This window comes from Microcaecilia unicolor, chromosome 14 (genome assembly GCF_901765095.1).
Source record: "Microcaecilia unicolor chromosome 14, aMicUni1.1, whole genome shotgun sequence".
NCBI lineage: Eukaryota > Metazoa > Chordata > Amphibia > Gymnophiona > Siphonopidae > Microcaecilia > Microcaecilia unicolor.
The window spans coordinates 41,856,284-41,870,227 of NC_044044.1; the positions used below are offsets into that span (position 1 = coordinate 41,856,284).

General features: G+C 44.5%; 1 protein-coding gene across 2 annotated transcripts in view; it reads right to left on the reverse strand.

Moving 5' to 3' along the window:
- PLEKHO1 (pleckstrin homology domain containing O1) overlaps positions 1-13,944 on the reverse strand; it is a 78,662-nt gene that overhangs the window by 22,865 nt on the left and 41,853 nt on the right. For both annotated transcript variants that reach the window (XM_030187299.1, XM_030187298.1), the window contains one exon: positions 5,053-5,193. In XM_030187299.1, coding sequence (XP_030043159.1) covers positions 5,053-5,193 — 141 coding nt within the window. The remainder of the gene's footprint in view (positions 1-5,052; positions 5,194-13,944) is intronic.

Consider the following 13,944-nt stretch of genomic DNA (forward strand, 5'->3'; position numbering starts at 1 on the left):
TTCTCGCTCAGTGCATGTACCAAGTCAAAGAGATCATGTGGTTTATTCAAAGATTCCTTCAAACTGGCAGAAAAAAAACAGCCACTTCCTTCACTTTTTGGTTACAGTCCCTTAAAGCTTTTCTATAGTTTGCCCTATTCTCTGGGTAATGAGAACACTTGCATTTTCTTTGCATTCTCCTATGTACCTTCCTTGGTTACTTTAATTCCTCATCAAACCAAGGAGCCTTCTTATTAGACGTAATAATCACTTTTTCAAGGCACTACAGCATCAACCGTGGCTAATAGTCTCTGTCTTCTCTCTTAAAGAGCACATTCTTGTGCACTGCTTCAACGCAGCCACTCATAGGCAAGGTCACACATTTATAAAGTGACATCACTGGAGAGATACAGTACCCCTTTGCTGTCTGTGCAGTCATGGATAAAATACATAATAGCAGGGGAAAGTAAAGGAAGAAAAGGGACAAGCAAAGGGGAGGCAGGAAGGAGATGTGGGATGACAGTGCTGTACAACCTGTAAAATGCAGACATAATTGTTTTTCTTTTTGTTTACATTTTGCTGATAGCAAGGAATCATTTTCTGCTGTCACAGCAGTTGGAACTTTAGCTGATTACACTGACTCCCCCTCTAGAAAGGAGTTCTGACTCTTACTAGCAAATTAATTAAATGATCATAGTGAATTTAGTTCTCCCTCCTATTCTCTTCTCTCCCATTCCATTTCCCATGCGGTATTACAAAATGGCTAAAAAGTAATCTATAACAAATATGAATTGTTGATGAAGTAAACGCTGACCACTCTCAAGGAGAAGAGTGACAGAAAACTAAGGCTTCTTACAAGGAAAGGAGGTTGGCTGACATCACATTAGCTTTTACCTTTTAAGTTAACTTTTTCTTGTTTTGTAAGGAAATAGTGAATTTTATATTGGATCATGCCATTTTGTCTGCACCAATAGAAAGTGGCTACTGAAAATTTATTGCTGGATTTACTAAGTGTGTGCTACCACCGCTAACACCATTAGTAAACAGGTCTCACTGTATAAAACAGGACCTACATTAAATAATGTACATCTGCATGCAGTAAAATGCTAATGCTGTTGCATATATCCAATCCTTAGGGTTTAACTTGTGTATCTATCTGTAATTAGTGTAACCAGTTTTTGAGAAAGATTGACCATTTTGTAATCCTGGACTCTCTACAGGCAGAACTGTTCCAGCAGTTGGTAATAGAACTTACATGGGATGGGACTATACTAGACTAAGTAATGAGTGGGGAGAGTGTTTCTGATGTAGTGGGTGATCATCTGGCATCCAGTAATCACTAGGGGGCTCTTTTACATAGCCAAGTAGGCGCCTATGCGTGCCCAACGTGCATCAGTTTTTGAGTTATCGTCCTTGTGGTAACTTAATTTTTTATATGCGTCCGGTAGGCGTGCCGGAAAATATTTTTATTTTTTGGCACTTGGGCAGTAATCGTCATTCTACGCGCATAGACCATTACCGCGTGAGAACTTACTTCTAGGTCAATGGCTGGTGGTAAGGTCTCAGACCCAAAATGGATGCATGGCAATTTTCATTTTGCCGCACGTCCATTTTCAGCAAAAATTTAAAAAAAGCATTTTTTTCAGGTGCGCTGAAAAATGATTCTGCACGCACCCAAAACACACGTCTACACTACCTCAGGCAATTTTTCAGCATGCCTTTGTAAAAGGGCCCCTAGATGCTGTAGTTCAATATTAAGGCAGGGAAGTGAAAGTTTTAGACTTCAAAAATACTAACTTTGTTGAGATGGGGGACTACCTCGAGGAATTGTTAGCTGGATGGGAACATCAGGAAAAAGTTTGAAAGCAATGAGCAAAACTGAAAGGAGCTATTGTATGGGCAACAAACCGTTTTGTAAGGAATGTAAATAAAAATAAGACAAAAAGAAGGCTAGGGGTTACTTTGGTTCTTAAAAGTTGTAGCTGAAAAGGCAAAGAAAAAGAGGTTAGCCTTCATAAACTACAAGAGATCGCAGAAAGAGGAAGACAGGCAACAATACCTGGAAAAGCTAAAAGAAGCTGGTGAAGTAGTCAGGAAAGCAAATATGCAAATGGAAAAAATTAGGGGGGACAAGACTTTTTTAGATATGTTAGTGATAGGAGAAAATGCAAAAGTGGCATTGTGAGACGAAGGGGAGGAATATGTAGAAGCTTATAAGAATAAGGTGGAATCGCTTAAAATATTTCTGTTCTATGTTCACAGATAAAGGACCAGGAGTAGGACCTCAAAGACAAACACAAATAGGAATGGAAGCGGGTAGACCTTGAATGATTTTCAGATGATTGTGTTCATGTGGTGCTAGCTAAATTAAAGGTGGACAAAGCAGTGGGGCCGGATGGCGTACATCCAAGGGTATTGAAGGAACATAGGGAAGTTCTGGTTGCTCCATTGGCTGATCTTTTTCATGATTCTGTAGAGTCGGGAGTTGTCCCAGAAGACTGGAAAAAGGTGGATGTGATCCCTCTCCACAAAAGCATAATTAAGGAGGAGGTTGGGAATTACAGTCAGTAAGTCTGACCTCTGTCGTAGGTAAATTAACAAAATCACTTTCAGTACCGCGTACTGCCCTTTGGCCTATCGTCAGCTCCCAGGGTGTTTACAAAATGTTTAGTGGTAGTTGCAGCATTGCTTCGCAGACTGGGAGTGCATGTGTTCCTTTATCTCGATGACTGACTGGTGAAGAGCACCTCCGAGGACGGTACTCGCGAGTCCATGCGGAAAACTATTTGAGTGCTCGAGTTACTAGGGTTCGTAATAAATTACCCCAAGTCCCAACTCTCCCCTGTCCAGCAATTGGAATTCATGGGAGCCTTTCTAGATACGTGAACTGTTGGAGCCTACCTCCCGGAGGCACGTATGGACAACCTTCTGTCCCTCGCGTCCAAAGTTTGGACATCACAGCAAGTCATAGCTTGGCAGATGTTGAGGCTGTTGGACCACATGACTTCCACAGTACATATTACACCCATGGCTTGTCTTCACATGAGAAATGCTCAATGGATCCTGGCCTCCCAGTGGTTTCAAGCCATGGGGAGTCTAGAAGATGTCATCCGAGTGTCCCCTGAGCTGATATTTGCTCTCTTCAGTGGTGGACAATTCGATCCAATCTGACCTTGGGACTTCCATCCAAATTTCTCAGCCACAAAAATTGCTGATGACAGATGCATCTCTCCTAGGATGGGGAGCTCATGTGGATGGGCTTCACACTCAAGGAGCCTGGTCCCCCCCCCCCCCCCCCCCAGGAAACAGATCTTCAGATCAACCTCCTGGAGCTCCGAGCGATCTGGAACACTCTAAAGGCTTTCAGGATTGGCTCTCCAACCAAATTATCTTAATTCAAACAGACAATCAGGTTGCGATGTATTACACCAACAAGCAGGGGGGCACCGGATCTCACCCTCTGTGTCAGGAAGCCATCCAGATTTGGCTCTGTGCCCACAGTCACGGCATGTTTCTACAAGCTACTTATCTGGCAGGTGTAAGCAGCAGCCTGGTTAACAGACTGAGCAGGATAATGCAACCTCACCAGTGGTCTCTGAATATGGGCACAGCCCGCAAGATCTTCCGAGCATGGGGCACCCCCTTGGTGGATCTTTTTGCCACTCGAATCAATCACAAGGTCCCTCAGTTCTGTTCCAGGCTTCAGGCCCACGATAGACTTGCGTCAGATGCCTTTCTCCTACATTGGGGAACAGGCCTATACGCGTATCCTCCCATAACTCTAGTGATGAAGACTTTGTTGAAACTCAAACTCAAACCATGATTCTGATTGCGTCTTATTGGCTGCATCAGATATGGTTCCCTTTTCTTCTAGAGTTGTCCTCCGAAGAACCGTGGAGATTTTAGTGTTTACCGACCCTCATCACTCAGAACGAGAGGTCGCTTCTACATCCCAACTTCCAGTCTCTGGCTCTCATGGCCTGGATGTTGAGAGCCTAGAATTCACTTCCTTGGGCCTCTCAGAGGGTGTCTCCCGGGTCTTGCTGACTTCCAGGAAAGATTCCACTAAGAGATGTTACTCTTTTAAATGGAGGAGGTTTGCCGTCTGGTGTGACAGCAAGGCCATAGATCCCCTTTCTTGTCCTGCACAGACCCTGCTTCTACACCTATCAGAGTCTGGTCTCAAGACCAAGTCCGTAAGGGTTCACCTCAGTACAATTAGTGCTGATCATCGGTATCATCGGTGTGTAGAGGGTAAGCCTATCTCTGGACAGCCTTTAGTTGTTCGCTTCATGAGAGGTTTGCTTTTGTCAAAGCCCCCTGTCAAACCTTCACTAGTGTCATGGGATCTCAACGTCGTTCTCATCCAGCTGATAAAAGCTCCTTTTGAGCCACTGAATTCCTTCCATCTTAAGTACTTGATCTGGAAGGTCGTTTTCTTGGTGGCTGCTACTTCAGCTCATAGGGTCAGTGAGCTTCAGGCCTTAGTAATGGATGCACCTTATACTAAGTTTCATCAAAATAGAGTAGCCCTCTGCATGCACCCTAAGTTCCTGCCAAAGGTGGTGTCGGAGTTCCACCTGAACCAGTCGAGTGTCTTGCCAATAATTTTTCCCCGTCATCAAGCCCACCCTGGCGAAAGCAGCTTGCACACCTTGGACTGCAAGAGAGCGTTGGCCTTTTACATAGAGCGGACGAAGCCCTTCAGATAGTCTGCCCAGCTGTTTGTCTCCTTTGATCTCAAAAGGAGGGGAGTCGCCATCGGTAAACGCACCATTTCCAATTGGCTAGCGGATTGCATTTCCTTCGCTTATGCCTTTCAGAAAAGGCACAAAAGCTAAGTGGAGAACACAAGACAAACCAAAAGAAGGATTTACAGAGTACTAGGGACTCTCTTTTTTCTTATGCTGTGAGAGTGGGATGCCTGTTTGCTAGCCCCACCTCCTCCCCCTTCTATTAATGATTTGGAAGCTCTGAGATTGATTCAGCAGTGTATGGGCTTGTGCCCAGGGCGAAAACTGTTCATGGTAATTTGTTAATGTTTCAGGAAGAAGTCTGATGGAAACAACTTACCGTGTTCCCAGGTTGCTTAGAGCGAGCTAGTGTGAACTTGCTGTGGTTTTTTTTGCTTCGGCTCTTTGATTTGCGCAGTTCTTCGCATTTTTCATAGTCACTCAGGTCAAAGGATTCCCGGGTGTTCTTTTCATCTTTCACCTAAGACAAATTATTCAAGAAGCAGACAGATAAGCAGGCAGGTTGTACCAATTTTATGGATCAATAGATTACTCTTTTCTGATGTTTTTTTGTGAGGGGGATGTTTGTTTAATATGACTTGGACCAGGAGACCAAGAGACTTCAGGAATCCCAGTGGTGTGTGGAAATGGAAACTATAATCCTCATCAACTTATTTTTTCAACCTTTCTTTTAACGGTATTGGAAGTTGAAGACATAACCGGGGTCTGCTTGCCCAATGCAGTCTTTTTATTACATTATCTTTTATACTGTTTTATACTGTTCCATATTGCTGTGAATGCTATAGTGTTCTTAGTGCTTGAGTGAAGATTTGAATGTTTATTTTATCATTGTATATAATTAGCGTTCCTTTCTTACTGTTTTTCATTAGAATTGTAAACTGTTTTTTAAAAAATATTTATTTGTTTTTAACATTTTGAAACACAGTACACAACTGTAGATTAATTCTGTAGATACATGGCTTCAAAAACAGCATAAAGATTTCGAACATCGCTTAAATACATCAGCTAACCATATCCCCCTCCCTTTTAAACCCTCCCACCTTCCCACTCTACCCCCCCCCCCCCCCCCCATCATACTGGGTGTGCGACAGGTCTTATATAGCAGTAGTTGCTTTCCATTTAATATATGTATCCCATATTTTATGGTAATGTATAATTTGACCATTTCTCATGGCTGTGAGCTTTGACATCAGTTGTATCTTATCCAATCTTTCCCGGACTGTATGTATCCCCGGAATCGTGGGCTTCCTCCAAGCTGAGACAATGACCAGTTTGCCTGCTACAAAAAGCTGAGTGGCAAAGCTGTGCATGAGTTTTTTGATCCCTGGAGGTTTAAAGTGTAGCAAACAGCTCTCCACCCCCATGGGATACATCTGATTTGTCACTTCACAAAGGAAACCCACTACCTAGGTTCAAAACTTTTGAGCGTGTCTACAGGCCCACCACACATGAAACATATCCCCTTTTATCTCACACTGCCTCCAACAGCGCCCGTTTTATACTTTGTGGCCAGCCGATGAGGGGTATAGTACCACCAATATAGCATCTTATGCCCATTTTCTATCAGGGCACTAGAGATTGATACCCTTAGTAGTGATTGGAAGGCCTGCGCCCACTGAGAGGGGTCAAAGGTGGAACCCATTGCTGTCTCCCATTTCATGGTATAGTGTTCTATTGGATTATCCCTAAACAGCAGGGCCCAGTAAATTCTAGTTATCCCACCTTTACTACCCCCTCTTGTCAAACCCTGCTCCAGTAGTGTCTCAGTTAGTCTAAGCTCTTCTGCCACTCTCTTTATAAAATCACGAACCTGATAAAATTGGAAAGCTTGCAGAGGGGAGAGTCCATGCTCTTGGCATAATTCTGTGTATGAGGCCAGTACCCCTTGTTCCCACATTTGTCCCAACTCACACAAGCCTCGCTCTTCCCATTTTAAATATGCCCCGTCTAGTTGACCCGGCCCAAACTGTGGAGTGAACCTGGGAAGTGTTGTTTCCTTATCTTTCTCCAGGTCATAAGGGGCCACCTCAGCAGGGGGGGGACTTCTCTTAATTACTTCATCTAATTGATGTCCCGGAAGCCACGGCACCGCTCTCAGGGGTACTGGATCTGCCCATGTCTGTTCCATTTTAATGCCGATCTTTACTGGGTTCTGCTGCCACGCGGCTAAAATTTTTAAGTGCGCCGCCTGATAATATGCCTTAAAGGAGGGGACCCCCATCCCGCCCTGCTTACGTGATTGATATAACACCTCTCTCCGCACCCTAGGGGGCTTCTTCTTCCAGATGAACGCAGATGCCTTCCTCTGCAAGTTTCGCAGAAAGCCCTCTGGTTATAGCAATTGACAGCGCCATGAAAAGATATAAATGTTTGGGGAGAACTATCATCTTTACTGCACTAATTCTTCCCATCCATGACAGAGCCAGGCCCTCCCATCGTTCCATCTCCAAAAAAAGGTCTCGCACATTGTCTGGAAAGTTGTATTTGAAGATTTCCTCTATTCTACGTGGATTATTGACCCCTAGGTAGCAAATATATTTGGTCGCCCACCTATACTGGGATTGCTGTTGGAGCTGTGTCAATTGTACTTCAGGGATTGAATTGTAAACTGTTTGACCTGCATGTCAGAAAGGGTGGTATATCAAGCTTACTAATAAATGTAAACGTAAACATTTATTTTAAAATATTTATATGTCGCACCATCTCCAGTTCTAGGTGTGTTTCATCACATGCATAATAATCATAAAAGTAAAAAATAACAACATATATTATGTCAACAGTAGCATAAATATAAAACAGTACAAAAATATAACGTCTGAGTATGCTGTGAAAAATTCTCATTGAGGGAAGGCTTACTGGAAATAATGTGCTTTAAGTAACTTCCTAAATATGATATTGATGCAGCATGAACTGTGTCAGGTTGAGCGTTCCATAGGATTGGTCCAGAAACTTTAAAAAGACTCTTGATAGATGTTGAGCTTAATGAAGGAGAGCTCTGGAATGAGGGGGCATATGACAAAGTTAAGAGGGAACAGGCTTAGGAGTAACCTAAGGAAGAAATACATAGAGGGGCATAATTGAACGAAAACGCCTATCTCCATGGGCGTTTATCTCCGAGAACGGGTCAGTGAAGGGGCGGACCGAACCGTATTTTCGAAAAAAATAGACGCCCATGTTTTATTCAACAATGTGTGAGCTGGGCGTTTTTGTTTTTCAGCGATAATAGAAAATGAAAGCGCCCAGCTCAAAAACGAATAAATCCAAGACATTTATTCGTGGGAGGGGCCAGGATTCGTAGTGCACTGGTCCCCCTCACATGCCAGGACATCAACCGGGCACCCTAGGGGGCACTTTTACAAAAACAAAAAAAAAGGTCAAAGAGCTCCCAGGTGCATAGCACCCTTCCCTTGTGTGTTGAGCCCCCCAAATCCCCCTCAAAACCCACTGCCCACAAGTCTACACCATTACTATAGCCCTAAGGGGTGAAGGGGGGCACCTACATGTGGGTACAGTGGGTTTGGGGGGGTTGGACGACTAATAAGCATTAAGCAGTACAATTGTAACAGGTAGGGGGGGATCGGCCTGGGTCCACCTGCCTGAAGTCCACTGCACCCCCTAACAACTCCTCCAGTGACCTGCATACTGCTGCCAGGGAGCTGGGTATGACATTTGAGGGTGAAAATAAAAATGTGTGAAACATCATTTTATTGTGGTGGGAGGGGGTTAGGTACCACTGGGGGAGTCAGGGGAGGTCATCCCCGATTCCCTCCAGTGGTCATCTGGTCATTTAGGGCACTTTTTGGGGCCTTATTCGTGAAAAAACAGGGTCCAGGAAAAGTGTCCTAAATTCTAGCTAAAAACGCATACTTTCTTCCCATTATCGCTGAAATGCGCCCATCTTTGTTCGGCAGATAACCACGCCCCAGTTCCGCCTTCGCCACACCTCTGACACGCCCCCATAAACTTTGTCCGCATCCGCGACGGAGTGCAGTTGAAAACGCCCAAAAATCGGCTTTCGATTATACCGCTTTATTTGTTTTTGTGAGATAAACGTCCATCTCCCGATTTAGGTCGGAACTTGGGCGTTTTTCTCGTTCGATTATAAGCTGGATAGTAACATAGTAAATGACGGCAGAAAAAGACCTGCATGGTCCATCCAGTCTGCCCAACAAGATAAACTCATATGTGCTACTTTTTGTGTATACCTTACCTTGATTTGTACCTGTCCTTTTCAGGGCACAGACCGTGTAAGTCTGCCCAGCACTATCCCTGCCTCCCAACCACCAGCCCCGCTTCCCATCACCGGTTCTGGCACAGACCGTATAAGTCTGCCCAGCACTATCCCCGCCTCCCAACCACCAGTCCCGCCTCCCACCACCGGCTCTGCCACCCAATCTCGGCTAAGCTCCTTAGGATCCATTCCTTCTGAACAGGATTCCTTTATGTTTATCCCACACGTGCTTGAATTCTGTTACCGTATTACACAGAAAGGGTGGTGGAGGCGTGGAATGGCCTCCCGGTGGAGGTGGTGGAGTCGAGGACTGTTCCAGAATATAAAAAAGGCATGGGTAAGCATATGGGATCTCTTAGGAACAGGAAGAATTAGGGGTTACAGAGGATGGGAAGACTGGATGGGTCATATGGCCTTTATCTGCCGTCATGTTTCTATGTTTCTATTGAAGAGCCTAAAGGAAGGCACCTTAAGCAATCCTTTGTTGGCAAAGCCTAATGGGCTTAATGGTTTTGTGTTAACATGAACACGGGCAGGCTAGAGCCAAATAGCAGATTAAAGTAAAGAAAATAATATTTATTTTAAAGTGTCAGGTAGAGGTCCTAGATATAAGAATGCCTTTTTATGGCCTGCTCCTGCAGGGCCACGGAGTGCACTACTGTCTCTTGGCAAAGCAGCATACACGGTTAGGTTCTGTTTTGGCTCCCTAGAGTTTCCAGTGTGTCTGGCCAGATCAAAGATACCAGTTTGCAAGGTTCCAAGTTGAACTTGGCCTACCTGTCACAATTCACAGATACATGGTGGAAGCATATGCAGTCAAGCATCTTTGCTTCCCTCTGGGCCTCTTTAATCTAACTATGCCCTGAGTTTTTATACTTCCAGGAACATGCCCTCCCATGTCACTTCCTCCCAGGTGGGATTGTAAATTGTAACATGACCCAGCACCTTGTGGTTGGTCTATCAAGGGAAAGGTGCAGGATCCTACAGACTCCCTCACAAGAAATACAAGATGAAGCCTCATCATGCAGATCTTGAAATAAAGTAAGAATATTAAATGACTCCTGAACTGAATGGGTAACCAATGAGGTTGAAACAAAATAGTAGTAATGTGTACAAAACAAGAAACATTACCTTTCAAGTGTGCAGTAGCATTCTGTGCTACTTGAACAACAGGCAAAGATTTTTGCAATAAACCAAGAAAAAGTCCATTGTAATAAATAATGGAAAAATAAAAATGTGTTGCAACAGCACTTGTTAGGGGTGTATGTTTGGTGACCTTCAGGCAGGGTAAGTTCTACATATTTTGCACTCTGTGTAAATGACTACCAGCTTCTCCAGTGGTGGCAAGAGCTAGTACTGGATTTGTGAGCGAGCCGTGCACAAAACCATAGGCCCCCCACTAACACTGCTTTCCTCATGGATTTCCAGGTTGAAAAGGGAGCCTATGCTTAAGAAGGGGGCAGGAATATTGAAGAACCAGTGACCACTATTACCCTTTCTGGAGCACTTCACTGCTTCCCTGTTCTTCATAACTATAAAGGTCTAAAATATAAACTAACACATGTGTCAACCTTTACCTACCTAAGCACACAATTCTGGAACGTGCTGCCGCGCAACTTAAAAACGTTCTTTGAACTAACAAACTTCCGCATACTATTGAAGACCCATCTCTTTAACAAGGCATACCACAAAGAGCAACAAATGTGAACTCCTACACATATATCCAGATCTGTTTTACCATACTTGCTTGTTAAACTAGTATCATGTTTTTTCATTATCGTATTACCCAAGATCCTTCTGTAAACTAAATGTATATTTCTTATTTATTTCCACTATTTATGATGTATTGTAAGCCACATTGAGCCTGCAAAGAGGTGGGAAAATGTGGGATACAAATGCAACTTATAAATAAATAAGCTCAGGTCCATTGCCCTCTTCCATTCACCAAAAGTCCTGATCTACTTTATCAGAGAAGAAGGGACCTTTGTGGTCTCAGTTCATGTAGAAATGTGTGAATAATTCTTACATGAATCAATAAAAGCCATCACAACCTGCAGAGAATCTAGTTTATTCTAGGATCCATACAACTACCATTACATATTCCAATTACTAAACTAAATTAGTGGGGTTTTTGTTAGTATATGGCGTATATTCTCTCCATACTTACTTCCCCCCCCCCCCCCCCACCTTGTCCAGAGGCTTGCTGGTGGCACTGTCTCCAGAATAACTGCTCTGATTTTGTTTTTTTTAGGACTTCACAGCTCTCAATAAGTTTGAGTTGTATAGTGTACAAAATCCCAAGGTATTCTTGTGAGGCAGTGGACAGTGAAGAAGTTTAGACAACCTATGGATCAAGCTCATCAAGAGCCACACGATGCTGTAAGAAAACGAATAGCTGTTCCAGAGGCAGTGCCTGCAACAAAGCATTCTGGAAAAGGTCAAGAAACATTTAAGAAACCAAGTTGGGGTTGGGGGGGGGGGGGGGGGGGAAGACCCAGCTTGGAAGGATTACGGACAGGATGATGGTACTGATGGAGGAGTAGTCTAATGGCTAGAACAGTGAAGAACCTGGGAACTGGGCTTGATTCTCATTGTGGCTGCTTGCGATCTTGGGAAAGTCACTTAACCCTCCATTGTCCCAGGTGAAAAAAAAACTTAGGTTATGAACCCACTAGGGACAGAGAAAGTACCTGCATATAGAAAAAGTAAACCGCTTTTCGGTACCACAGAAAGGCAGTATATGAAATCCATGACCCTTTAATTATCACTGACTGGGAGGAGACAATGCTGAAAGTTGAGAATGATTGGGATAGGGTTGGGGGACAGTGTCTATGCAGGGAAGAGATTTTATCAGAAATGTGGGTTGAAAGAGACAGAGTCTGGAGAATCAAACTTTATTATATTTACATATATTGCTCTGACTGTGCCCTCCCCCTCCTGTTTATTACTCAGTGCTGTGGACACCATCCACTTTATCTAGCACTGGTCTTGGCTCTTATACCAAAGCAGCACCTCTCCCTCATTCTCGAGCCCCCAGCCCCAGTCTAACACCTCTCCGTCATTCTCAAACTTCTCACCTCTGCTTCCCACCTTTGAATTTGTCTTTGAGGTCACCCACGACAGGCACAGCAGCTTCTCTTCTCCAGTGTCCTGCCCCCCTTCTGATGCAATTTCCTGTTTATTTTTGCTGGCAGTTGGATGCTGTCAAGGAGGTTGGATTTTGACGCAGTTGAGGGAGAGAAATTATGTCAGGTGTGGAGTGCTGAAGAAAGAAAGCCACGGAGGACTCGGGCATGAGTTTAAAGGTAGGACAGGGTGGGGGCAGGGCAGGGGCGGTTTGAGATTGAGGAGAGCGGTACCAGATCGTGGACAGATAAGAGAGGGGGCGATATACTGGACCAGGGAGAGTGGAAGAAATGGCAGACCATGGGGAGAGGACTAGTCCCGGAATGCGTGTGAAGAGGGATGCTCAGTGTATGAGGGCAGCCGAATGAGAACAGAGGGGATTCCCATAGGATCCCTACGGCACACTTAGGGAGCACACCAGTTGAAAAACTGCTTTAACTAACCGGTTAGCGCTGAATATTGACCTAAACAGTTAAACATTTTAGTGGTTAACCCCCACTCCCCAGGATATTCATTGCTGGTCGCCGGAAGCAGCCTGGCATTTAATATCCAGGTTTAATGCCTGTGGCGGACAGCAAAAGCTCTGCCTGCCACCAGCTGAATATCAGGCCCAAAGTTCTTAAAGTCACTAACTCCATGGAATTCTACAGAAGAACCGTGAAATCTGAAGAATCACTTTGTTGACTGTTGTCCAGGCATAGAAACTCTGGACACTCACCCAAATCAAGATTGGGAGTAATATAATTAAGATTTAGATTGTGCCTGCATGTGTGGGAAAATGTGGGATATAAATGAACCATAAATAAATCCGGAAATCACTGAAGACCATTTTATTCTGAAGTGCCTACCCTGCGGGCTCTCCCAGTGACTCCACTGCTGGAACCACACCGACCTAAAGACATTTGGACATATCACCCTTCCCTCTTCCCTCACAGTTTGCCCTCTATCTCTATCCATTCCTATTCTTCCCCATTATCTCTTGTAGGTTTGCTGTATTAGTTTCTTTTCCGGAGATGCGAAGGCAGTAGAACGAGAGGACATGAAATGAGATTGAAGGGGGGCAGACTCAGGAAAAATGTCAGGAAGTACTTTTTCACGGAGAGAGTGGTGGATACTTGGAATGCCCTCCTGCGGGAGGTGGTGGAGATGAAAACGGTAATGGAATTCAAGCATGCGTGGGATAAACATAAAGGAATCCTGTTCAGAAGTACTGTATCCTTGGGAGCTCATCCGAGTTTAGGTGGCAGAGCCGGTGGTGGGAGGCGGGGCTAGTGGTTGGGAGGCGGGGATAGTGCTGGGCAGACTTATACGGTCTGTGCTAGAGCTGGTGGTGGGAGGCGGGGCTGGTGGTTGGGAGGCGGAGATAGTGCTGGGCAGACTTATACGGTCTGTGCCAGAGCTGGTGGTGGGAGGCGGGGCTGGTGGTTGGGAGGTGGAGATAGTGCTGGGCAGACTTATACGGTCTGTGCCCTGAAGAGGACAGGTACAAATAAAAAGTAACACATATGAATTTATCTTGTTGGGCAGACTGGATGGACCGTGCAGGTCTTTTTCTGCCGTCATCTACTATGCTACTACATTGGTGCCTGCCTCTGTGGTGCATTGTAAGCCACTTTGAGCCTGACACTGTTGGGAATCTGTGGGGTACAAATGAGATAATAAATAAATAAATAAAATAAATATGACGATATCACATGTAGAGGAGTCTACTGTCTGCATGGTGTCTCATAGCCAGTCACCTGTTCTCCGGAGAGTTGTTTGTTGCATCGCAGAGTTGTTTCTCATTTGGGAAGACACGGCTAAGGACTTTGACATCTTTTAGACTCAAGTCTCTTTATTCATTCACTTAGTCCA